We start from the raw sequence: 22,938 nt of genomic DNA, 5'->3' as shown, positions 1-22,938 counted from the left end.
AGCTGGCTTTAATGGAAGAGGGAATGCAGAGAATTATTTGTATCGTGAATAATTTAGCACACATGCCAGGTTGGAGTATCTGAATCTGCAAAGATGCGAATGACTCGACATCCTGACTGTACTTCGATTTTCAGCATTACAAAAGAAAATGTCGCCCCCCCCCTGCAGGTAGCACTTGCTTGTCTATTTGGAGCCGCACTGACTGTATCGCATTGTATTGCAGCTTTTTATCTTTGTTCATTGTGTTGACACAGAATGTGCATCCCGTCAGTCAAAAAGTGTACATCCCTTCTATGCAGAAGATCATGTCCTATCACAGCTCCTGTGCTGATCATGTGACCAGTTAGCACAAAGACTAAATGGTTTGTCAGCTGTTACCTTTCAGCTTGGACCAGATCTAATCATGAACTGTTTCTCATCAAAAAAGAACCAACTTAATATTCCATAACCTTATATGAATGTTTTGTTTCAATAGGCCATTAGAGCTCAAAAATCAGCTTTGCTTCTTAAGCAGTGTTATCTGGGTCCATTTTGGTCCATTTATTTTTTCCCGTGTTAAATGACCAGCGAGTATGTTTCTGCAGTATTTGTGCGAGACGGTATCTGTGAGAAGCAGTCTTACAGGCGCAAATTGCATCTGACTCAATTACATTAATGGAATTTCAGATGGCTAAGCACCATGCAGGAATACATCAGAATACAATGCCTAGCACTGGATTCAGGTCAGCTGTATAAATCCAATCTGCCTCCATAAGTGATTTGAAAGCGGCTCTGGGGTCCATCTGCTTGGGGGGGCATCCAGTGATCACCCCCGTTACTCTGAATGGACCACGTGCTGTGCAGACCTTCCTTTTTGCAGGCCTATTGATTACATCCTCTTCCTCAATCTGGCACCAAGATCCTGGCAATGAGCGAGCAGTAAATCGCCTCTATGCTGCATGTATGTAAAATCCCAGAGATGCCCCCCACCCCCACAAACAGCCCTGTTCCCTGATTTGGCAACTGGCATTTATACCTTGTAAGAATGAGATCATGCCGACCTTCTTGCGAGAGGAAAACATGTCCTGTTTAACATATATGGGTAGGAAGGATGTTGTTGTGTCAGTTGGAGCTGGCAAATGTGGTGATGAGTATAGAAGTGAGAACATAGGTGTGTATAGAAGTGAGTACAGAGGTGAGTATAGAAGTGAGAACATAGGTGTGTATAGAAGTGAGTACAGAGGTGAGTATAGAAGTGAGAACATATGTGTGTATAGAAGTGAGTACAGAGGTGAGTATAGAAGTGAGAACATATGTGTGTATAGAAGTGAGTACAGAGGTGAGTATAGAAGTGAGAACATAGGTGTGTATAGAAATGAGTACAGAGATGAGTATAGAAGTGAGTACAGAGATGAGTATAGAAGTGAGAACATATGTGTGTATAGAAGTGAGTACAGAAGTGAGTATAGAAGTCAGAACATAGGTGTATAGAAGTGAGTACAGAGATGAGTATAGAAGTGAGAACATAGGTGTGTATAGAAGTGAGTACAGAGGTGAGTATAGAAGTGAGAACATAGGTGTGTATAGAAGTGAGTACAGAGGTGAGTATAGAAGTGAGAACATATGTGTGTATAGAAGTGAGTACAGAGGTGAGTATAGAAGTGAGAACATATGTGTGTATAGAAGTGAGTACAGAGGTGAGTATAGAAGTGAGAACATAGGTGTGTATAGAAATGAGTACAGAGATGAGTATAGAAGTGAGTACAGAGATGAGTATAGAAGTGAGAACATATGTGTGTATAGAAGTGAGTACAGAAGTGAGTATAGAAGTCAGAACATAGGTGTATAGAAGTGAGTACAGAGATGAGTATAGAAGTGAGAACATAGGTGTGTATAGAAGTGAGTACAGAGATGAGTATAAAGTGAGAACATAGGTGTGTATAGAAGTGAGTACAGAGATGAGTATAAAAGTGAGTACAGAGATGAGTATAAAAGTGAGAACATATGTGTGTATAGAAGTGAGTACAGAGATGAGTATAAAAGTGAGAACATAGGTGTGTATTGAAGTGAGTACAGAGATGAGTATAGAAGTGACTACAGAGATGAGTATAGAAGTGACTACAGAGATGAGTATAGAAGTGAGAACATAGGTGTGTATAGAAGTGAGTACAGAGATGAGTATAGAAGTGAGTACAGAGATGAGTATAGAAGAGAGTACAGAGATGAGTATAAAAGTGAGAACATAGGTGTGTATAGAAGTGAGTACAGAGGTGAGTATAGAAGTGAGTACAGAGGTGAGTATAGAAGTGAGTACAGAGATGAGTATAGCCATCTGGCTGTAACTGAAGAACACTTCTGCTACACAGCTGGTGATGAATTTGGGCCGGTGTGACACTTTGCTGGTGTGTCACACAGCAGCTTCCTGTGGATGAGCTGCAGCTAACCTTTAACGGAGAGACACAAAGTTACATGAGGTAGCGATAAATGACCTTATCATTCTGGCGACGGGCAAGTCCAAAGCAGACGCAGACAAACTCGCGCTGTTTCACAGGTGTCCGGAAATGTGGGAGGAAACACCAGCCTGCGGTAGTAGAGTGATTCCATGCAATGACATTGCCCTGTGGACACAATGACCTCCTGGTCATTCCCGGTGACCCCAGTGGCCTCCTGGTCACTGACTGGCTGCTGTGTCAATGGGATACGCCTATGCTCTTTAGCATGTGCTACTTTCATACCGAAAACATCCATCACATGGGCCAGCAAATGAAGGGGGTGCAAATTCAGCACAGGAATGTATGTAGTGTGACGTACCTGAAGCCTGGGGTATCCCACAATGCAAATGCATCCAGTGTTGTCAGAAGTTTTTGGGCTGAAGGTCACCCTCTGAATATTCTGTCACAGTCACGGTTTTGAGTCCCTTAAAAACAGCACCAGGAAAATCTGAGTAGATCAGGGTCATTGGAGGACCTACAGGGGCCTGCCCCAGGTTCCAGCCCGGAGGTCTAGAGCAGCCATTTTGGACTGTTATGTGAAACATTTCTTACCTTTCTGAATATAGTATTTTCCTGGTTATATACAGGAAGAGCCTGCTGCATATCTGAGTGATATTCGTCTGAAATGTATGCATGGAGCATGTTGGCAGTGCTCTCGTGTAAACGTTTACCCATTAACATACCGACAGCGTGCCTTAATCAGTGCGCAAGACACGCTTGCTGTCATATCCAGGTATGCACCTCGATTTAATTGCTGCATTCAAGCAATGCCAGAGATCACACACACAAATTGAGGCAAAGACAATATTTAGCAATTAAGATTAAGGATTTGCTGTGATGTTGCTGTAATTAAATGTGCTGAATAAGCTAGCTGTTCTTTAGATGCATGGCTACTATCACAGAGCTTCCGTTAGACAGAGCAGCAGGAGCAGCTTCGGACTGATGCTGAAATATCTGTGCAGATATCCTGAAGCGCTAACCTGTCAGTGCACAGTCCGCTGCCCCTACCCCCCCCCCCCACCCCCCACCACCACCACACCGTCCCCCTGTCCCTCTGAACAAGCCCTGGTCAGCAGAAGTATCTCCTCTTCTTTCAGAGTGAAATGTGGTAATTGCTCAAGCTTCTCAAGTCTCTTCCTCGGATCAGTGACACGCTTCTCCTCCTAATGGCTGCGTTTTGTTATCCCCCCCCTCCCCCGCCCCGCTTCTCCTCTGCAGGGTGACGAGGTTCTAACTGTCATCAAAGCGAAGGCGCAGTGGCCAGCCTGGCAGCCCCTCAATGTGTAAGTAGCTGCGACCAAAGTCCATCCTAATCTGCCAGTGATTGCTTCTGCCTGCCACCCCATCAGAACGGCACCAGAGAGGCTGGCAACCCTATTGAAAATGGCCCTAACAGCGTGTTCTGCAAGCCGTGGCTCTTGGGGGGCTCTGTCCCCCCTTGCTCCTTACCATTACTGGTACAAAGGGGAGCTGGGAGAGTTGAGACAGATCTTTGCTAATCAGCACAATATTGATACCAGCAGGAGGGGAAAGGTTTGTGTTCAGCTCCCACACCCTCTTCTGATTGGCCAGCTGGGAATCTCCCTGGTGACTGGTGACTGGACACAGGCCTCCCTGTCTATGGCTGCCAAACTGCATGTTAACACTGTAAAATGGAGAAATGCCTAAGTACTGAGATACTGAGGGATCTTCTTGAGTGCTACACAGATGATCTGCGTTTCTTGTTGCTGAACATAATTTGTTAACAATGAAACATTAAAAGCATGTAAAGCCTGCTGGAACGCTGTGTCCAAAGTGCCAAAGGGAACAAGAGTGACTGCCCAAAGTGAAAAGGCCACATGTAATTAGCACTCGTTCAGTCACCGGTAGGATCGGCTCCTTTTCCTGCATCTGCAAACATCTGACGGCACTGATCGTGTCTGTGCGAGAGGTCTGCCAGCATACAGCTGCGCCCCACAACAGGCTGGTCTGTATCTTCAAACCTCGACAGGCCTTCGCTCTGCCGGCAGAAGGAGGGTCATAGTGACACCAGCACCTGCGTGACCCCAGGAGCCGCTGCTCTTTGTCGTTAATGATGCTGCTCGTTATTCATCAGCTGTTTTGTTTGAGCAGCGCTGGCTTCTATTTCGATGAGTGATGTCTCTGATCTTTCAGGGGTGGGGGGTGGGGGGGGGGGGGTTTGCAAATGAGGTTAATGACCCCCCTCCAGCTCCTGTGTATAAAGACATCACTTTGACCTACTTTAACAGCAGGATTTCAAATAAGGCTTAGCTCTCTTTCCTAAATAAGGCAGCTTTGAAAGAGCCACTGTAAAAAGTGCTCGAAAAATGGTCTCATACACACTTCTAGCTGGCTAATTCCAGTGGTGCCATAAGAACGAGGTGTAGCTGAGAGTCACATGTGTGTCCCTGGCATTATCCTCCCTGCGGATCGCTGAGTTCTCACAGATGTGGGCCTCCTTAAAGATGCCTTAAATCTCCATAGACCTTCAGATGAAGGGATCAGCCCTATTGAGTCTGTCCATCGCTTTGGTTTAGGTCATGGGCACTTTCTGAACCACCGCCTGTTTAAATAGTTCAAGGCGTGTTTGCATCTGCGTGTAGGATCGCAGCTTTCGGCACTATGTGATGGCCGTCTTCTTAATGTTCCCTCTGGGTCTGTTTACCAGCGTGTAAACAGCCCTCCCGCTCTCTCTTTCTCTCTCTCGCTCTTAAATCTCTGGTCCATCTTTCACCAACACGGCTGTGCTGCAGTACAGATTTATTGTGCCGAAATGGACCCACGTAAGACGCCGTGGAGTGTCCTTAGAATGGGAAGTTTACATATATGCCTCCACCTCTGCTTTCCGAGTAACTACAGCACTTTTCCAAGACGCAGTAAATTCAGCCTCCTGCTTTGGAAGTTTAATATATATTAACTGGACAAAATCAAGCCAGGCATCAGTGCGCCTGGGAAGCAGTCTTCCTCAGATGTTCTTGTGCTTCCTCCAGGGAAGTATGCTTCACGCCTGGCTCATTGTCATGAAGGGCTTTGACTTCAGGCAGATTCTGCTACCAGCATTCACTCCTTCCATAATTAGGAATAAAACAACTGGAAATACATTTTTATCCAAGGGGAAATCTACTGCTGTTTTGACACTTGGCAAGAGATTCCTTCTCCTCTTCCTGGTCCTCCTTCTTCTCCCCCTGCTCCTGCATGGGTAAATGGAGTTGCCCTTAAATAGAGCCCAAAGGTTTAGGGTTTGGGGTTACGGTTAGGGTTGGGGTTAATGCCTTGTGTTCTGGCCAAGCCCTGGACCCTGTCTGGTCCTGTTCTGGGTCACTGTAGCTTAATCTTTATCCGGCTATGTAAACGTCTATAATCCGTATGGTGCTGTGAGAGTCAGTTGATTAGCAGAGGTTGTCATTGGGATCAGACACTCGTTTAGTTGATTTGTCCTCTACGTTGGAACCTCAACAATACAGAAGTGGCATCTCTGAAGAGGAAATTAATGTAAAACAAGTCAAAGGCTTGAAATTAATTAGAATAGTTGTTCATTGTAACTAACAGGCCAAAAACAGCCACACAGCTTTGTCAGAGAGTGGGTAGTAATAACCTGCTAATCCCACTGTGAAATCAGGGTTGTGAATTATAGGGAATTTGTGTGGCGTTAGTTTCCCCCGATATGTGTTTATAGGAAGTCAGACAGGATTGCCTGTCTGGCTGCCAAACCAGACGGCCTAATTATGATGGTCACCCGAGGGGTTGCCTAGGGAGGCAGTGTGTAGCAGCGGTGTTAGAGCATGCCATCACACAGTGTGGTGTGTTACCGTGGACACAGTACAGTGCTGAACACGGCCGCTGTGTTTCTGCCCTCCTTGTCCGCTAAATAGTGTCAACGTGAAGGCACACAGCTCAGCATGACAGCAGCATATACGGCACAGCAGCTCAGCATGACAGCGGTGCACCCAGTTGACAGCTAGGTGTGTGTAATCCATCATGGCCTTTACATTGCACATCAGTAGATGTAAATGATTGTTTATTAAAATATATATTCTAGTAAACATGAAACCCTGAACTACATGGGCGTAGAAGTTGATGTTTTATGTAAGTTACGTAAATAGCAGTTTTATACAACTGGAAGATATGCTCTCTGGATGTGAAAGTCATTTAAAAGGTAACAGAAGAATTACTGAGTAAAGTCAACTAAAGAGTCTTTGATGTGGCCCCAAAAGATCGCCTTTTAGCCATTTTTGCTAAGCTTACACTAAGGCTAACAGGCTTAGCTTCACAGCATGATGGACTGCTGTTTTTCTCAGGAAGCTATTGCCTGTGCTTTTCTTAACTACAATTCTTTGGTCTGCTGTCACTCCCAAAGCTGTCACTGCCTGTGCTGTTTCTGTCAATGTAGTCACTCCCAAACCTGTCTCTGACTGTGCTGTCACTCCCAAAGCTGTCAATATCTGTGCTGTCACTGTCTGTGCAGTCACTCTCAAAGCTGTCACTGACTGTGCTGTCACTCCTAAAGCTGTCAATATCTGTGCTGTCACTGTCTGTGCAGTCACTCTCAAAGCTGTCACTGGCTGTGCTGTCACTCCTCCTAAAGCTATCAATATCTGTGCTGTCACTGTCTGTGCAGTCACTCTCAAAGCTGTCACTGGCTGTGCTGTCACTCCTCCTAAAGCTGTCAATATCTGTGCTGTCACTGACTGTGCAGTCACTCTCAAAGCTGTCACTGACTGTGCTGTCACTCCTCCTAAAGCTGTCAATATATGTGCTATCACTGACTGTGCAATCACTCCCAAAGCTGGCACAGTCCGTGCTGTCACTCCCAAATCTGTCACTAACAGTGATGTTACTGTCTGTGCTATCACTCTCAAAACTGTCACTGACTATGCAGTCTCTGCCTGTGCTGTCATCCCAAAATTGTCACTGCCTGTGCTATCACTCCCAAAGCTGTTACTGCCTGTGATGTTTCTATCTGTGCAGTCACTCCCAAGCCTGTCACTGTCCATGCTGTCACTCCCAAATCTGTCACTAACAGTGCTATTGCTGCCTGTGCTGTCATCCCAAAACTCTAACTGTCTGTGCTATCACTCCCAAAGCTATTACTGATTATGCTATCTCTGCCTGTGCAGTTACTCCCAAAGCTGTCACTGACTGTGCTGCCACTGCCTGTGCAATCACTCCCAAAGCTGGCACTGTCTGTGTTGTCACTGTCTGTCCGTGCTATCATTCCCAAAGCTGTCAATGTCTGTGCTGTAACTGTCTGTGCAGTCACTCCCAAAGCTGTCATTGTCTATGCTGTCACTGACCGTGCTGTTACTACCAAGGCTGTCACTGACTGTGCTATCACTGACTGTGCTCTTACTATCAAAGCTGTCACTGGCTGTGCTGACAGTGTTTGTGCTGTAATTCCCAAAGCTGTCACTGTGTACGGTGTCGCTTTTTGTGCTGTTACATTTCAAAGTTGCCACTGTGACATCACATTGTCTCTGGTGCAGTTTTGCCTGATGGTGGCTGCACACTCTCATGCTATCTTCTTCACCCTGTGCTATGATGGGTGTGTGAAAAGCCAGAATAGCTGTACCGTCTGCTTTCATATCATTGAAAAAATATTAATGGAACAAAAAGCACTGCTGTGTCTCCACAAGGACTCAGGCCATGCAGGACTGTTGTAAAATTACCAGCGCAAGTTACTCTGATAACAAGCATCTTCCTAAAATATGTTGTTACTATGCTTATGGAATTGGTCTATTTGTGGTAAAGAAATGTGTTTCCAATTTGGACTGGGAATGCAATGACAATGTGGCCTGCCAACAAAATGTATACTTTCTCTTTTGTTACAGTAACTCTGTTTTGTTATAATTAGTCCCAGCTGAGTTGAGTATTGAATCACATCAGGCTGCCAGAAAACTGAATTGATGCTTGGGACACTGGAAGCTTTCGTCATGGTTTGTGCACCAGCGTGATCTCATGCTTGAAATGTCCCAGAGAAAAACAGCCCTGGCTGGCCACTGCACTCCAATCACAGTCTGTTCTCTGTTATCATTTCGGTTTGATTGGATAATGTGAGGATCGCACATGATCAGCTGTCAAAATGGCTGTAATCTTCCTTCAGTCCCTGAACTCTGCAATGAGACTTCTCAGTTGTGAAAGCAGTGTGGTTTTTACATAGTTTGTGTTGTCAGCTGCACTTGAAGCCTTATGGATAAGTCCACATGCACTTCAGTCTCCTGCTGTTCAGCATTAGCGGTCTGCCACCTGACCTGGGGTCCTGCTGGTTTGTTACTGGGCACCATCCTGCCTCCCATGTTTTTCCTCAGCGTGGTCAGTCTCCCTGTTAGTACACCATGGACCATGTGGCCTGTGAAGGCCCCATGTCTACCCTGTGAATGCTAGGGTCCGTGAGGCCTGTGAAAGCCCTGTGTGAGCCCTGTGAATGCCGGGGACCACGTGGCCTATGAAAGCCCTGTGTCTGCACCATGAATGCCAGGGTCCATACGGCCTGTGAACGCCCCGCGTCTGCCTGCCAGGGTCCATGTGGCCTGTGAATGCCCCGTGTCAGCCCTGTGAATGCCAGGGACCACATGGCCTATGAAAGCCCTGTGTCTGCTCCATGAATGCCAGGGTCCATACGGCCTGTGAACGCCCCGCGTCTGCCTGCCAGGGTCCATGTGGCCTGTGAATGCCCCGTGTCAGCCCTGTGAATGCCGGGGACCACGTGGCCTATGAAAGCCCTGTGTCTGCACCATGAATGCCAGGGTCCATACGGCCTGTGAACGCCCCGCGTCTGCCTGCCAGGGTCCATGTGGCCTGTGAATGCCCCGTGTCAGCCCTGTGAATGCCGGGGACCACGTGGCCTATGAAAGCCCTGTGTCTGCACCATGAATGCCAGGGTCCATATGGCCTGTGAACGCCCCGCGTCTGCCTGCCAGGGTCCATGTGGCCTGTGAATGCCCCGTGTCAGCCCTGTGAATGCCGGGGACCACGTGGCCTATGAAAGCCCTGTGTCTGCTCCATGAATGCCAGGGTCCATGTGGCCTGTGAACACCCCGCTTCTGCTGCCGGGGAGGGACTGTGAAAATAGAAGCCTGAAGGTTATTGCTGTGGATCCCTTTTGTTTGAGTGCCTGTCTGCCCGCGTCCCAAGGCAGACACCCTCCAGACTCTGTACACATTCTTCCTGAAGTGCTCACACCGTGTGCCCCCCTCCTCTCCCCCATGCAGGCGGGCCGCCCCCTCAGCTGAGTTCTCTGTGGACCGTTCCCGGCACCTCATGTCCTTCCTGACGATGCTCGGCCCGAGTCCGGACTGGAACGTGGGTCTGTCTGCTGAGGACCTTTGCACCAAGGAGTGTGGTTGGGTGCAGAGGGTGGTACAGGATATGATTCCCTGGGATGCCGGCACCGACAGCGGCGTCACCTACGAGGTGAGTGCACCAGGTCCCCGGCCTGGCCTGTCCTCTGCTCACTGCCTGATGTCAATTCTCCTGTCATTTCTCTACTGCCGTGGTTCTAAGAGGCCTCAGCATCCACTGATGAAGGACTTCTTACAGGACAATGCCATCTACTGGCCTGAAATGCCACGTCCACATAATAGAGCCCCAGCTTCAGGATCTTCCAGGATCCTCCACCAGATAAGCAGTTATGGAAAATGGATGGATGGATTTTGCACATTAATGGAGGATTTGCAGTGATGTGTGGCATGGTTCTCGTCTGCGAGGTTCTCTTTGAAGTGCTATGGGTGAAAAGTGTGTTGAGTGACTGAGGAACAGTGTCTTTACCTTGGAGCAATATTCCGTGCCATTTCATCACTGAGCATCCTCACTCAGACAGCAAACAGGCAGCTTGTGCGTAGAAATAACAGCTCTGGTGTTGTGCAGGTGAAACGTAAGCAAAGCAAGTAAATGGCACGTCTAATTGTTTCTGAAGTCAAATGAAGGCTTCCAGGCTAACCACGCGTGAACCAAATGAGACGCCCAATATCAATAACAGCTGTTGCTCAGTTCAGTATAACTTTGCTTAAAAGGTGTTGCAAAAAAAGTCGTAAACCAAGATTAAAAGGTTATTTATGTTATATAGTTCTGTGCTTTACTGTTATGGAATAACACGCGCGCGCGCACACACACACAGCATTTTTATGAGTTTAATGAGCTTTTACCTTAAACCTAGCAATTAAAAGGCTTTCATAAGCATGGTCATTTTCATTAAGTTTTATAATGACTCTCGTTATAGACTAGTTGTAGATGCATTCACAGGATGCTGTGCTTTAAATACCAATGTTTTTTTTTTTATTCCAGCGATTAAAGCCACGTTAACTAAACGACTGTGAAATTCTGTTGTGATAATCGTAGTTAATGTCTCTTTAATTATGTTTTTCTGCATGGAAGCTGTTCCAGCAGCAGAGAGTAGAAGGTGATACAGAGAGAAGCCAGGAGGGAAGAATTACATAAGTCGTCCGTAAAGGCGACATCACACATGCCATGAATTATGCATATTGAAATGAATCTGTGAAGCTCCTAGCATATGATCCCCCGCTGGGGTCCCTGGTGATGGAGTTGGCCCCTCACCCCCTCTTCATGGCTGTTCCAGTCCCCCAACAAGCCCACGGTGCCCCAGGAGAAGATCCGGCCCCTCACCAGCCTGGACCACCCCCAGAGCCCCTTCTATGACCCTGAAGGGGGCCCCATTACACCCGTCGCCAGAGTGGTGGTGGAGAGGATCGCCAGAAAGGTGCCCCTCTTCTCCCGCCGCCTGCCAGCAAGCTGTCAGAATGACTAACATGCGGCGGCAGACCGTAACTAACCCACTGCCCGCACTCAACACTGTTTGTGCTCAAGAGCAATTTGATTCCTGTCGTCTGGGCCACAGTCAGAAATACCCATTGTCTCTGTATGGAAATCATCTGTAAGACCAACAAACTGGAAACCAAGCCTATCACTGTGAACTTTGACTTTGTCTGAGGTCGACACATGAAAATTGGAAACAATGAAAAAGTATAAATCTTTCAGAGCTGAAGGGAAACGTTTAGTGAGTGTTGAAATGCCTCTTTGGGGCGTGTGGCCTGTTATTAAGCAGAGTGACATGTTTCCAATGCTGTGAATGTCACTACATTGAATTTTCACAGTGAATTTGTTCACTGGCTGCTCCTTTGTTTCCCCAAAACAACCATACACTGCCACTTACATACTAATTACAGACCACCAGCTGTGGGGGATGGGGGTGGGGGAGGGCGGCTTTTCCCTTTATAATGCTGCCATGCATATCCACACCTCTGTCTCTTTATCCTGCAGGGGGAGCAGTGCAATGTCGTCCCCGACAACGTGGACGACATCGTAGCAGACATTGCCCAGGAGGAGAAAGAGGAAGGTGCGCATTTTGGTATCTTCCTATCTCTTTCATCCGTGCTGGAGCTGGAGAGGCGTATGACAATTTAATTAAAAAGTTAGAGAGACCTCAGGAGAGATCACTATCTCTGAGGAGAAGTAATTAGCGAAATAGCAAAAGAAATAAGCAACACTGCAGTACTCCTGTAAGGGTATTTTTGAAAGTTCACCCTCCTTGGTGAGAAACATGACTCTTGGTCCAATCTTCCGTAGACGACACGCCAGAAACCTGCATATACTCCAACTGGTCGCCGTGGTCGGCCTGCAGCTCCTCGACCTGCGACAAGGGCAAGCGCATGCGGCAGAGGATGCTGAAGGCCCAGCTGGACCTTAGTGTGGCCTGCCCACACACCCAGGACTTCGAGCCCTGCATGGGACCCGGCTGCAGCGACGAGGGTGAGGCTCCCGGAGCTACACGCGGCGCCCCCTGCTGTCCCCATGCCATCGCTACACGCTCTCCTTATTTACTGATGACTGAGTAATAGGTGACGCTGGAGCTGTGAGTCTGCATCTTAACCAGGACTGCGTCTAGGAGACGGCCGCCCGAACGGACTGCTGCACTGAAGTGACACTTTATCAAACGACAGAATCAGGACACAGCGTTTAAGTGGCCGACCTATTGTGGTGGGTTAGGCGGTATTGATTCACACGTCCAGACACTAAATGTCAAAACACTTCCTGTAGCTCTTTCCTGGAGTCGGTAGGATCAATAAATCCTTTGCTCCCATTTGTACACAAGCCAATAGAAGTTCAGTGGGGATCAGTAACGGGCTGTTTTTATGAGCAGGAGGGATTTAAACCCGAAACAGTGTCGCCCTCCCCTAAGTGCCCCCAGCGCTGCGTACTGTCTGCGCTGTAATAACCGCGACTCTGAGCTCTTCTGCGTGCCTGACGCGATGCTGTAAGTGATGGCAGTGTCAGGTGCGTTTACAGAAGGCGCTTTCCCACCAAAGTCCAGGAACCGAGTTGTACCGCACAACAGGAACTGTGACCTTACTTGTAGGTTAAGCCTCATACAAAACTACAGCCCCGTCCCCTAAAACAGGAGGATGAATGAGCAGTTTTGTTAGTTATTTGGAGGGTTTGACTGTATGGTCCAAAGATATGAGACAAATACTATTTTATTTACATTTTATTTATACAGCTCACATCATGTTTATAATTCACTATTAAATCTGGCCAGCTGATCGATCTTTCGCTTTCCACAGAATAAAAAGGCAGTGTAATGTTATTCCGCTAATAAACACTGGCACCAACGGCACTGGTGATATTAGACAGAAGGTTTTTGGTTAGCAATCAAAATTTCCAATGCTGAAATATGGCGATGCGAGATAAAAAGGTTCTCAGTAATGCAACTAATGGGATCTGCTTAATTTTTGCTTCACTACTTCTATCTCTTTTCCCGCTCTTTTCGTGCCTATGCTTGTGATCAACCAATCAGCAAGCTTATCATTATTAGCCTCACCCAGTAGTTTCTGGTCGAGTGAAAACTACCTACTCCAGAGTAGGAACTAAAAAAAATATTCAGGAACTACCTCAATGGAGCTACAATCGAGTTCTTGCAGTGGGAACACAACCAAAGTTCATCGTTCCTGCAGTGGGAAAGCGCCTAGGGACTTGGGCTAATCAGGCTTTACGCATGACTAAGGAGGGAAAAGGCAGAATGTGCCGTTTCCACACTCCTTTGTTTTTCTGTCGTGGCCCCAAAGTAAACAGGCTGAATACTGCTGGCCTCTGGCTCTGATGTATGAATGGCTAGCTGCCTGGCAAGTTTTTCTGCCTCTCCAGGGGCTCCCAGCTCTGCCATGGGCTTTTCGACTTGACTGGAGCTTGCTGGCAGTTACCACTTCACCTGATGACATGTTATTAACCATCCGGTGGCTTTTATATTGCAGCACTGAATTGCCTGTTTTGATTTCATGGGCTCCTAACACGCCTGTTGGTTAGGGAGCTGGGGATCTCACCGGGATCTCACCGGGATCTCACCAGGATCCCTCTGGGCTCTCACCAGAATCTTACCAGGATCTTAACAGAATCTCACTGGGCCTTCCCCAGATATGAACAAAATCTTACCAGGATCCCTCCGGGCCCTCACCAGCTTTCAATGGGCCCTTATCGGGATCTCACTGGGTCCTCAATGGACCCTCACTGCACCCTCCACTATTCAGGAAAAAGATACATTTATTGAACGTTCCAGAAAGTTCTATCGCTTGGTGCTTTTGAGTGTAACGTTATGGGTTCTGCAGTCCACACAATATAAAGTGATGGTTAGAATGTAGCCCCTTCCAAAGAGATGTATCAGTGTGCTTACTGGGTGAACTTCACATGTGAGACTAAAACTAGACGATAACTAAATGAAAATGATTTAGCGAGGCCTAAGACTATGATGATGTCATGCGGAGTCAGGGGAAGCAGGAGCAGGAGACATAGGCTCGGGGAATGGGAATGTAATGGGTAACGGAGAGGAATACAGTGCTTCACGAAGACTTCTCACGGATGCTAACATAAATGACTTCAATGACAGGACTGGGGAAACAGACCTGAATGTGGACTTAAATACAGATATTCAATTACACAGGACTGAAAACAGCTGGAAACATAGAGATTTCACAGGAGGTTAACGAGGAGGCGTGGCTCACTGGAGGTTAACGAGGAGGCGTGGCTCACAGGAGGATCAGACTATCAGGTTCTGACAAAGTGTATTGACACTTTCGTCAACAAATAAAAACAAAACGAAAATGTTTGCCAGAGATGAGATCCAATCAGATCTAATGTAGTTCGCATACAGGGGTATTCAAGTAAAATGTAAAGAGGTCCAGTTAGAGAAAATTTCTTGAAGCAAAGGTCCGGAAGATCGTAATGTCTAACTATTTAGTGTGATTATATATTTAAGTAGCCTATTAGTTATATCAATTCAATTTATTTTTATAGCGCCTTTCACAACAAAGTTGTCCCAAAGCGCTTTACAGGGTTGTGTTGTGATACATACAACATAAGTAGAGGGAGATACAGAACGGGGAAAAAAAGAAAAGAAACTGAATAAAGAAAGCAAGAAGACAATGGAGGAGAGGAACCAAAAACTCCCAAGTAGGGAGCAAAAAAACCTCTGGGGGTCCAAGGTCAACTGGCCACCCAACCCCCCTGGGCATGCTAACATTACTGAAAACAGAAAAGAGTGGACATGCTTGCTAAAAGGGAGGTATATGCTGTGATTGAGGATCAAGACAAAGTCCATCAATGAGTCGGTTATCCATGTTGGCCTGTGAGGTGGCCAAAGCCTTTTCTCCATGTTGGACTGTCGGGTGGCACTGAAGGCTGCACCCACAATGATACAGTTCGTAGGTCCCATCTGTGATGTCACCCCTCCATGGGACTGAACCAGGACTCCAGCTCAGATGGTGCCCATCCCGGCCACCACCCGGACATGTGGGAAGGCAGAGAGCATGGATGGTCAGAACATGCACTGACACATAAACAGACAAGCATAGTAGATCAAAAATGACATGTACAGCAGTACCTGCAGCCATAGTTATGGTGTGGTAGGTTGCGAGTAAGCTAAACTGAAGTAATGGGTCTTCAATCGAGATTTAAAGACCGAGGCCAAATCGGCATCCTGAACATAGACTGGTAAACCATTCCACAATATAGGGGCCCTGCAGCAGAATGCTTTACTGCTCATTCTCACTGTATTTATATGTGGAATGACAAGGAAACCTGCATTCTGTGGTCTGAGTGGACGATGCGGCTTGTAAACTTGAAGTAATTCTGTCAGGTAGGCAGGAGCTAGACCTTTAAGTGCCTTATATGTAAGTAGGAGAACTTTGACGTCAGCTCTGTATACAAAGGCATGCATAAATTTCTCTGTCTTGAATAGTAAGAAATGGTCCCAGTTTGGAGATTTGGCGCAGCTGTAGGAAGCACGCCTTCGATACTGCATTTACATGTGATTTAAATGAGAGGCTTATATCTAACATTGCATGTAATCAAAATTTGCTGTCAAAATTAACACTGCATCCGTAGCTGAGACACAGTCACCCGCATGCTGCTCCTGGGATGTGAGGAATACACCCCAGGCGGTAAACATGATGAGGTCACTGTCTTGTGGTTGAGAAGAGAGCGGCCATTACAAGCTGTGCTGCTCTGATCCTCAGATGCCTCCACCTGCATGATGTCGGAATGGATCACCTGGTCACCATGCTCGGCCTCCTGTGGCATGGGCATGCGCTCCCGCGAGCGCTACGTCAAGCAGTTCCCCGAGGATGGCTCCATCTGCAGCCTGCCCACTGAGGAGACGGAGAAGTGCGTCGTCAACAACGACTGCGGTGAGTGCAGCATTTGGTGGTGGGAGGGTCTGAGGTGTGCCCCCCCCTCTCCTGGGGCCAGCAGACCAGGACACCATTATGGGCAGCGTATCAGCTGCCAGGGTCTCTGATGTGGTGTGTCACCGACCGGTATTACAGCATTCAACATCCATCTCCTACCCCACCAGGTCCAAGCAGCTGCCTGGTGACAGAGTGGGGCGAGTGGGACGGATGCAGTGCCACCTGCGGGTTGGGCATGAAGAGGCGGGAGCGCATGGTGAAGATGCTCCCACCAGAGAGCTCCGAGTGCAATGCCGAGGTGGCCGAGGTCGAGAAGTGCATGATGCCAGAGTGTCGTGAGTGTCTACGTCAGGCCGTTTGGAGAGTGGTTAAGACTTGTGAAGGCAGTGATGGCCCACGGTTCTGAAATAATATGAATATGTGGGTGACACATGACTGAATGATTGTTTCATGATGGGAGGGTAAACAGGAGTTCATTCATGGTGTGTTTGTTCTCTGACATCACCCCAGACACCATCCCCTGCATGCTGTCACCCTGGTCTGACTGGAGCGACTGCAGCGTGACATGTGGCAAGGGCATGCGCACACGCCAGCGCATGCTGAAGTCGCCCGTGGAGCTTGGCGAATGCAGCGAGGAGCTGGAGCAAGTGGAGAAGTGCATGCTGCCCGAGTGCCGTGAGTGACCGACTCCGAGGGGGCCATGCTAACTGTAATTACTTACTGATAGGCTGCTCAACCCTGTGAAACCGCAGCTAGCCGTGCTCACTGCTAATGTCAAGCCGCTCAACCCTGTGAGACCGCAACAGGCCGTGCTAATCGCAATCGTTAGGCCACTCAACCCTGTGAGAGCACAGCAGACCATGCTAACCACTAACATTAGGTCGCTCTCCCCATGACATCGCAGCGGACCATGCTATCTGCTAACACGGGGCCTCTCAACCCAGTGAGACCACAGCAGGCCATGCTAAGTGCTAACATTATCCCGCTCAGCCCTATGACAACAGGCTGTGCTAACCGCTAATGTAGAGTTGTTCAGCCAGTGAGACTGCTGCAGGCCGGTCTACCAGCTAACACTGGGGCACTCAGCCCAGGACACCCAGTGAGTGCATGCTGATCTGAACATGAACCTGGGTAAATGGGGGTTCAGCCATGCCCTAATGCAGGGGTCTCACCCTTCACAATCGACCCTGCGGTCCCATAATGCATCTATAACTTCAAAAGAATAATACAGTAAACAGCTTGTGGGGATCTTTATTCAGTTGGTCTGCACCTTAAGGGCACTTGGGTGGATTGTTGTCTATATATTCACCCCTGGCAGCAGTTCAGCCATCGCTGTGGGTAAAATGTGCTGGCACAGCACAGAAGCACTAATGTCTGTGCTACTTCTCCTCTGCCTTTCCTCAGTAAACAGCAAAGCCCCGCAACAGAGATGAGACTTGCTGCCCAAGCTTGCGTTTCTCTGGCAGATTATCTCCGAGAATCTCACAGGAGGCTTATCTGGATCTAAAAGGCTGAGCTCTGCTGGGCCCTGTCTTATCGGGCCTCTGGCTGACTCAGCACATCTTGAGTTTAGATTACTGGAGAAGCTGCCTTTCTTTTGCTGACTTTCACTGATAATGCATAGTGTTAGTTTCTCGTCTTACTTCAGACTTATGCCTGTTCTCCCTCCAATGACAATCTGACATCTCATGATTAACACTTCAGTCGGCTCTGCCATTCTTCTGTGGCTTTAAATCTGTTTGTGCTGTAATTTAGGTGCTGAACCTCTTTCCCCTGGCAGAACACAGATGCAGTTAGAAAGCGTCACAGCGTAATCAGATTTACTGGGAAACAATATAATTTGTGCTGCATTTGCTGTAACTTCTCTCTCCTGCTGCTGTGGCCCCCACTGAGCTGACGCTCTCTCCTGTTCGGAGCCGAAGTCTGATCCGCAATTTATATTCCGATCTGTTCCCCAGCATTGTAACAGAAAAAAAAACACCGAAAGCACACATTGTCATCTTTTGCTCACTGTTAGAGGTAATTGAAGAATGGATTATAAAAAGGATTATAGAAAGGAAATTGGCTTCTTGCTATTTTTAAGCCAGACAGGGATTTTTTTTTTCTATCTTGTCCTGAGAATAACTATGGATTTTATTTCACCTGAATGGAAATGATTACACAGCTAAGCCAAGCCAAAATATTTAACAAGATAACCATGTGTTGCCCAGAAGCCTGTCTCATCTTACAGTGATTCCTCGGGTTAGGGTTAGGGTTAGGGTTTAACGTTTTAGGTTAGGATGAAGAGAGCTCTGCACTCACAGCCAGGTTATTTACTTTGGCTCTCATGCAAAAAGTCAGATAGGGGAGACAGGAAGCAAATTTTAAAATAATATCTGAAGACAAATCTGTGCCTGCCGGAGGGGGACAGTGCTCCTAAGACAACATACAAGATGTTCTGGCATGTTGACCATTTTGACCCCGCACCCCTATTCTCCACCCATCCCCTCCCCAGCCACAGACTGCATGGTGACCGAGTGGTCCGAGTGGTCTGAATGCAACAAGTCCTGTGGGAAGGGTCACATGATCCGAACGCGCATGATCAAGGTGGAGCCGCAGTTCGGGGGTGACTCCTGCCCTGAGACAGTGCAGAGGAAGAAGTGCAAGATCCGCAAGTGCAAACGCGGCCCAGGGGGCGGTGAAGAACGCAAGCGGCGCAAAGAAGCCCGCGAGAAGAGGCGGAGCAAGCAGAGCCGCGAGCCTGAGACCGATGAACAGCCAGGTTAGTGCAGGGGGCGGAGCCAAACCCTCCCTCACCCTGAGAGAAGTGTCCGTGCTTTGAGTGGGACTAAGTCATCCCTCACCTTGTGCTTTTCCACTAATGCTGTGCTGGTTCCGGTACCAAACCAGTGCCTAATTTGGACCTGGTTCCGCGCTTTTCCACTGCCAATTACCTTGTGCTGTGCCTAAAAAACTGCACCACAGAAATACTGGTCTGCAGACCTATGCTGTCGGCACGTGGAGTGGGGCTACAGTGCACCGTACAGTATGGCAAAGTGACATGTGTTATTTTCAGTGTTTTATGTTTTAATTGATTTTAGCGTTTGCTGAAAACATGCAGAACTGCAGAAATAAGGTTACATGCACAGTACAGAGCAAATTATTAATGAATATGAAAAACTAAAAACAAAGTCTATCAAAAGTACAAAAAGAACTCTCACAAAGTGTTGTGGGATGGAAAAAGTTTGAAAATGGCCCACTGTTCAGTATTCATTGTTGGTAGTCAGCCTCCAAAATGCTATTGTAACAGGTTTCCTCATGGGTGCACACAATCAAAAATTGGTGCTTGCTCTCTGGAGTATATGCTTGAGACAATGACATATGCAGTCAAATCACTCTCACGAAACTCAAGTTTGTGTTTAACTGTGCCGGACTGAATTTAGGGACTAGTGTAATCAATCAGTAGATTGTTAGTGGATATGCCCAAACAACTGGTAATGCCCATCTTGTGTACAAATGAAAATATATGCAACAAAAATGCAGCATATAATTTGTTAGAAATATTAATTAATAATACTTTGTAGTGTTGTCAACTCATGCTAGCATAAGAACCAGCAGTTATGTTAGCATTAGCCTAAATATTCTCTGTCAAAAACTTGATTTCATTCATAAAGGTTTGGATACTCGCCGACTGTTATACCTGTTATTTTTAGCCGAAGGAAATGCAGGCCTCTTCTCAGGTCATGCCACTTGGGCACTCGCAGGTGAGCTGAGGGGGCGCAGACTAACTGTATCAGCACACCTCCCATAGCATGGGAGAACCCAGATCCAGAATACTCCGTTTATCGGGGCCGGGTCTGGAGGCATCAGTGCCAGTGGAATTGATGTTTCAATTAAGCCTCCTGCAGTGGCATGTCTGTCCAAGGCTATTAGCTCACAGATGGTGGGACCCAAGTAGAGTGTTTTAAGCAGAAGCAAAGGGCCTTCGATGACACAATGACCTGTTTCGCGTTTTCCTAAAGAGCTTTCACCGGTGTTGGCAGATGTTTCCAACTGTGAGGGGTGTGGGGGAAGAGCCTATAGCGCTTCTGGAAGTAGCTCCTGTTTTCCTAATGCAGGGAAATATCACATAAAAGACATCCCTCTACTTCCTTCCCAGCAGGCTGCAAGATGAAGCCGTGGTCAGCTTGGATGGAATGTACCAAGCATTGCGGCGGGGGGATCCAGGAGCGCTACATGACGGTGAAGAAGCGCTTTGTGAGCATGCAGCTTGCCAGTTGCAAGGACAAGAAGGAGATACGCGCCTGTAACGTGCAGCCCTGCTAGGGTGACCTAGCGGGGGGGAGGGGGGGGCGGGCACGCGACTGTGACTGTGTCAGTGATATGATGATGCACTCTGTTTAGGGCTGTCATGGGGCAAAATCGGTCTTGTTTTAACCTGGGTGTCTGTGAACTGCAGGGTCTTCCTGGGGGACCTGGGGCAAATCTGAGTGAGTCTTTGGTTTGCCCTCACCACCCCCACCCGCCCTCCTCCCTGACAAGTTTGGGCACAGAGTAAGAAAGGGTCAAAGGTTACGCCCAGTACCACTTACAGTACTAGAGCTGTCGGGTCCATAAGCTTATACTGAATATACAAATCATATAGAAGGAACAGTTTTATATGATATGTATCTCAGAACAGGGTCTGGGGGGGTCATAAGACACAAGGTGAGGCTACATCCTAGATGGGAGGGTTTCGTAACTTATACTTTTCTTTTATATGAACTATACTACTACCACCAATAACTTTGGCTATTGTCCATGATCATCAGCCTTGCCTGAAGGAAAACCTTGGTCTTGGGCTTGGGATCAGGCTGCACCCTAGTGACAGCATGTGCCTGTAAAGGACTGGGTCCAATCCCCACCAATCCAGTACCCTGCATTTCTGTCCGAGGCTCGCAACCCTACAAAACAGTCACTGTAAATGTAACCAAGGTGGGCCACTTACAATCAATACCCAGCTGATTGGGAAACAACACATCTGGTTAAAACAGATTGATTTTTCGCTGTGTGTACAAAAACTCTGTTGCATATAGAATTTCTTGCAAGATTACTGTAAACTTGGTGTGGTATGTTATTCATAAATAATAAAAAAAAACAATCAGTTAAGAAATAGAGCTGTTATATCCTGTGGTAACTTCTTCAATAGTGTATGATATTCCCGAGACAAAAGCACAGGTAACCAACCATTCCAGCATTTTCTACTGGTCAGGATGCTGTTTTTAGCAAGAATCTGTTGTGACTTTTTATTCGACTGTAATACATATAGAGGCTCTACAACTTTTTTATTACTTTGTGCATCATTAGAAATTTTGTTGTGGAATTTTGATAAGAATGTCAGCCGGCTTCTTACCAAAGTCGTGAGTAGATGTTTTCTAGATGTTTCTGACCTTTTCTCCAAACACAGACACACAAACCCACACACACACATACAACACGTGCTGTCACACACAAAACCTCTCTTTTCGTTCTCTCTCTCTAACATATTACTATTTTGGAATAATTCATCTTTACAATAAAAGTTAATGTGAGAAAAATTCTGTGCCTGTCTTTTTGCGCTTCATCCCACAAACACTTGATTTCAAACATCACTGTGAAGTATCAAAATATATATGCTCTACTGTGTCTTCTCGATGAGTATCTCTTATTTAATATCTATTTTTCATATGGTAATTATAATTTTATGGTTTTGTTCCTTAAAGCTTGTTACTGTCAGGCTGTTATATTCCCTTCATGGAAACAAATGTATGTTTTAGTGCAAAAACGAACCTTTTGAAGCAGTACAGATTTTTAATTATAAAGATGCAAAACGCAAGGACACCAGCAGGTGGCGATATGTACTCTGTATTCCTTGGTTTCATTTATTTCTTAGAGCACAGAGCAGCTCGTGGATGTCATTATAGAGAGAGCTTGCTTGGGTGATTTCATGTAGACATTTCTGCTTACCTGTACCTGTGCAATACTGACCGGTAAAATATGTCATTTTTATTTACAGTTCAGAGAACATTCGAAGTATATAACTCATTTACAGTTTTAAGACTGCTGCTTTTGTTGTCTTGTCCAGAAATATACAATTATTACTCTGTTTCTACATAACAATTCTAAAACATGCCATATTAATCTGGATTTTTTTTTCTTTTTTGGAAAAGCAATTATGTTTATCATATCGTCGTAGTTTTTTCTCTTTCAGTAAATAAAAATTCCAGAGTTAATGTGTGCTGTATATGTCTCTTGTGCACATCTCTTGTAATTATTTAGACTCGGTGCAGTAACTAATGCCGGCTCTGAGCTCTATTTTTACTCGTACATAGCGAATCGTCGAAATAACCACGTCACGTGAATGTTATATAAAGCGCCACTGGGGGGCGACAGAGGCCTGTTTATATTTAACTCATTTTGAGACTTGACATAAGGCCTAAGGTCATACATTTCGCCATAGTTTTATGACTGAAGAAATACATTTCCTATGTTTTGGGCAGTTTGTGGATGTTCCTATGGTTTGACCTCCTCAACCATTGAGGAGCCAGGTGAATGAGGAAAACTGCTTTAGGGTTAGCAGAGGTAAACTAATTTCCCTTTGCTGCTTTTCTGGACTTTTCAGTGAGGGTGCTCTGAAACTTAAGGTTTCCCGGTAATGTGCTGGCTGCCACAGTTAATTTCTACTGCAACACCCCTGACACACACACACAAACACGTGCACACACGCACGCACACACACACACACACACAATACCCACTTCACAACACAGTTACAATGACAT

The 22,938-nt window shown here is 46.7% G+C and overlaps 1 protein-coding gene across 2 annotated transcripts in view; it reads left to right on the top strand.

Annotated features, from left to right (window-relative positions):
* Positions 1–21,714, top strand: part of LOC125751412 (spondin-1-like) — a 79,571-nt gene extending 57,857 nt beyond the window's left edge. Inside the window, exons 7-16 of one of the 2 annotated variants that reach the window (XM_049030167.1) lie at positions 3,690–3,754; positions 9,680–9,881; positions 11,044–11,184; positions 11,745–11,820; positions 12,051–12,233; positions 15,989–16,159; positions 16,327–16,494; positions 16,670–16,834; positions 18,654–18,920; positions 20,301–21,714. In XM_049030167.1, the coding sequence (XP_048886124.1) occupies positions 3,690–3,754; positions 9,680–9,881; positions 11,044–11,184; positions 11,745–11,820; positions 12,051–12,233; positions 15,989–16,159; positions 16,327–16,494; positions 16,670–16,834; positions 18,654–18,920; positions 20,301–20,464 (1,602 nt within the window). In that variant the 3' untranslated portion in view covers positions 20,465–21,714. Of the gene's footprint in view, positions 1–3,689; positions 3,755–9,679; positions 9,882–11,043; positions 11,185–11,744; positions 11,821–12,050; positions 12,234–15,988; positions 16,160–16,326; positions 16,495–16,669; positions 16,835–18,653; positions 18,921–20,297 lie in introns of both variants that reach the window. The other variant, XM_049030166.1, reaches the window with a different exon arrangement.
* Positions 21,715–22,938: the final 1,224 nt, after the last annotated feature.

Source organism: Brienomyrus brachyistius, chromosome 11 (genome assembly GCF_023856365.1).
Source record: "Brienomyrus brachyistius isolate T26 chromosome 11, BBRACH_0.4, whole genome shotgun sequence".
Classification (NCBI taxonomy): Eukaryota; Metazoa; Chordata; class Actinopteri; order Osteoglossiformes; family Mormyridae; genus Brienomyrus; species Brienomyrus brachyistius.
This window is presented reverse-complemented; position numbering and strand designations above follow the sequence as displayed.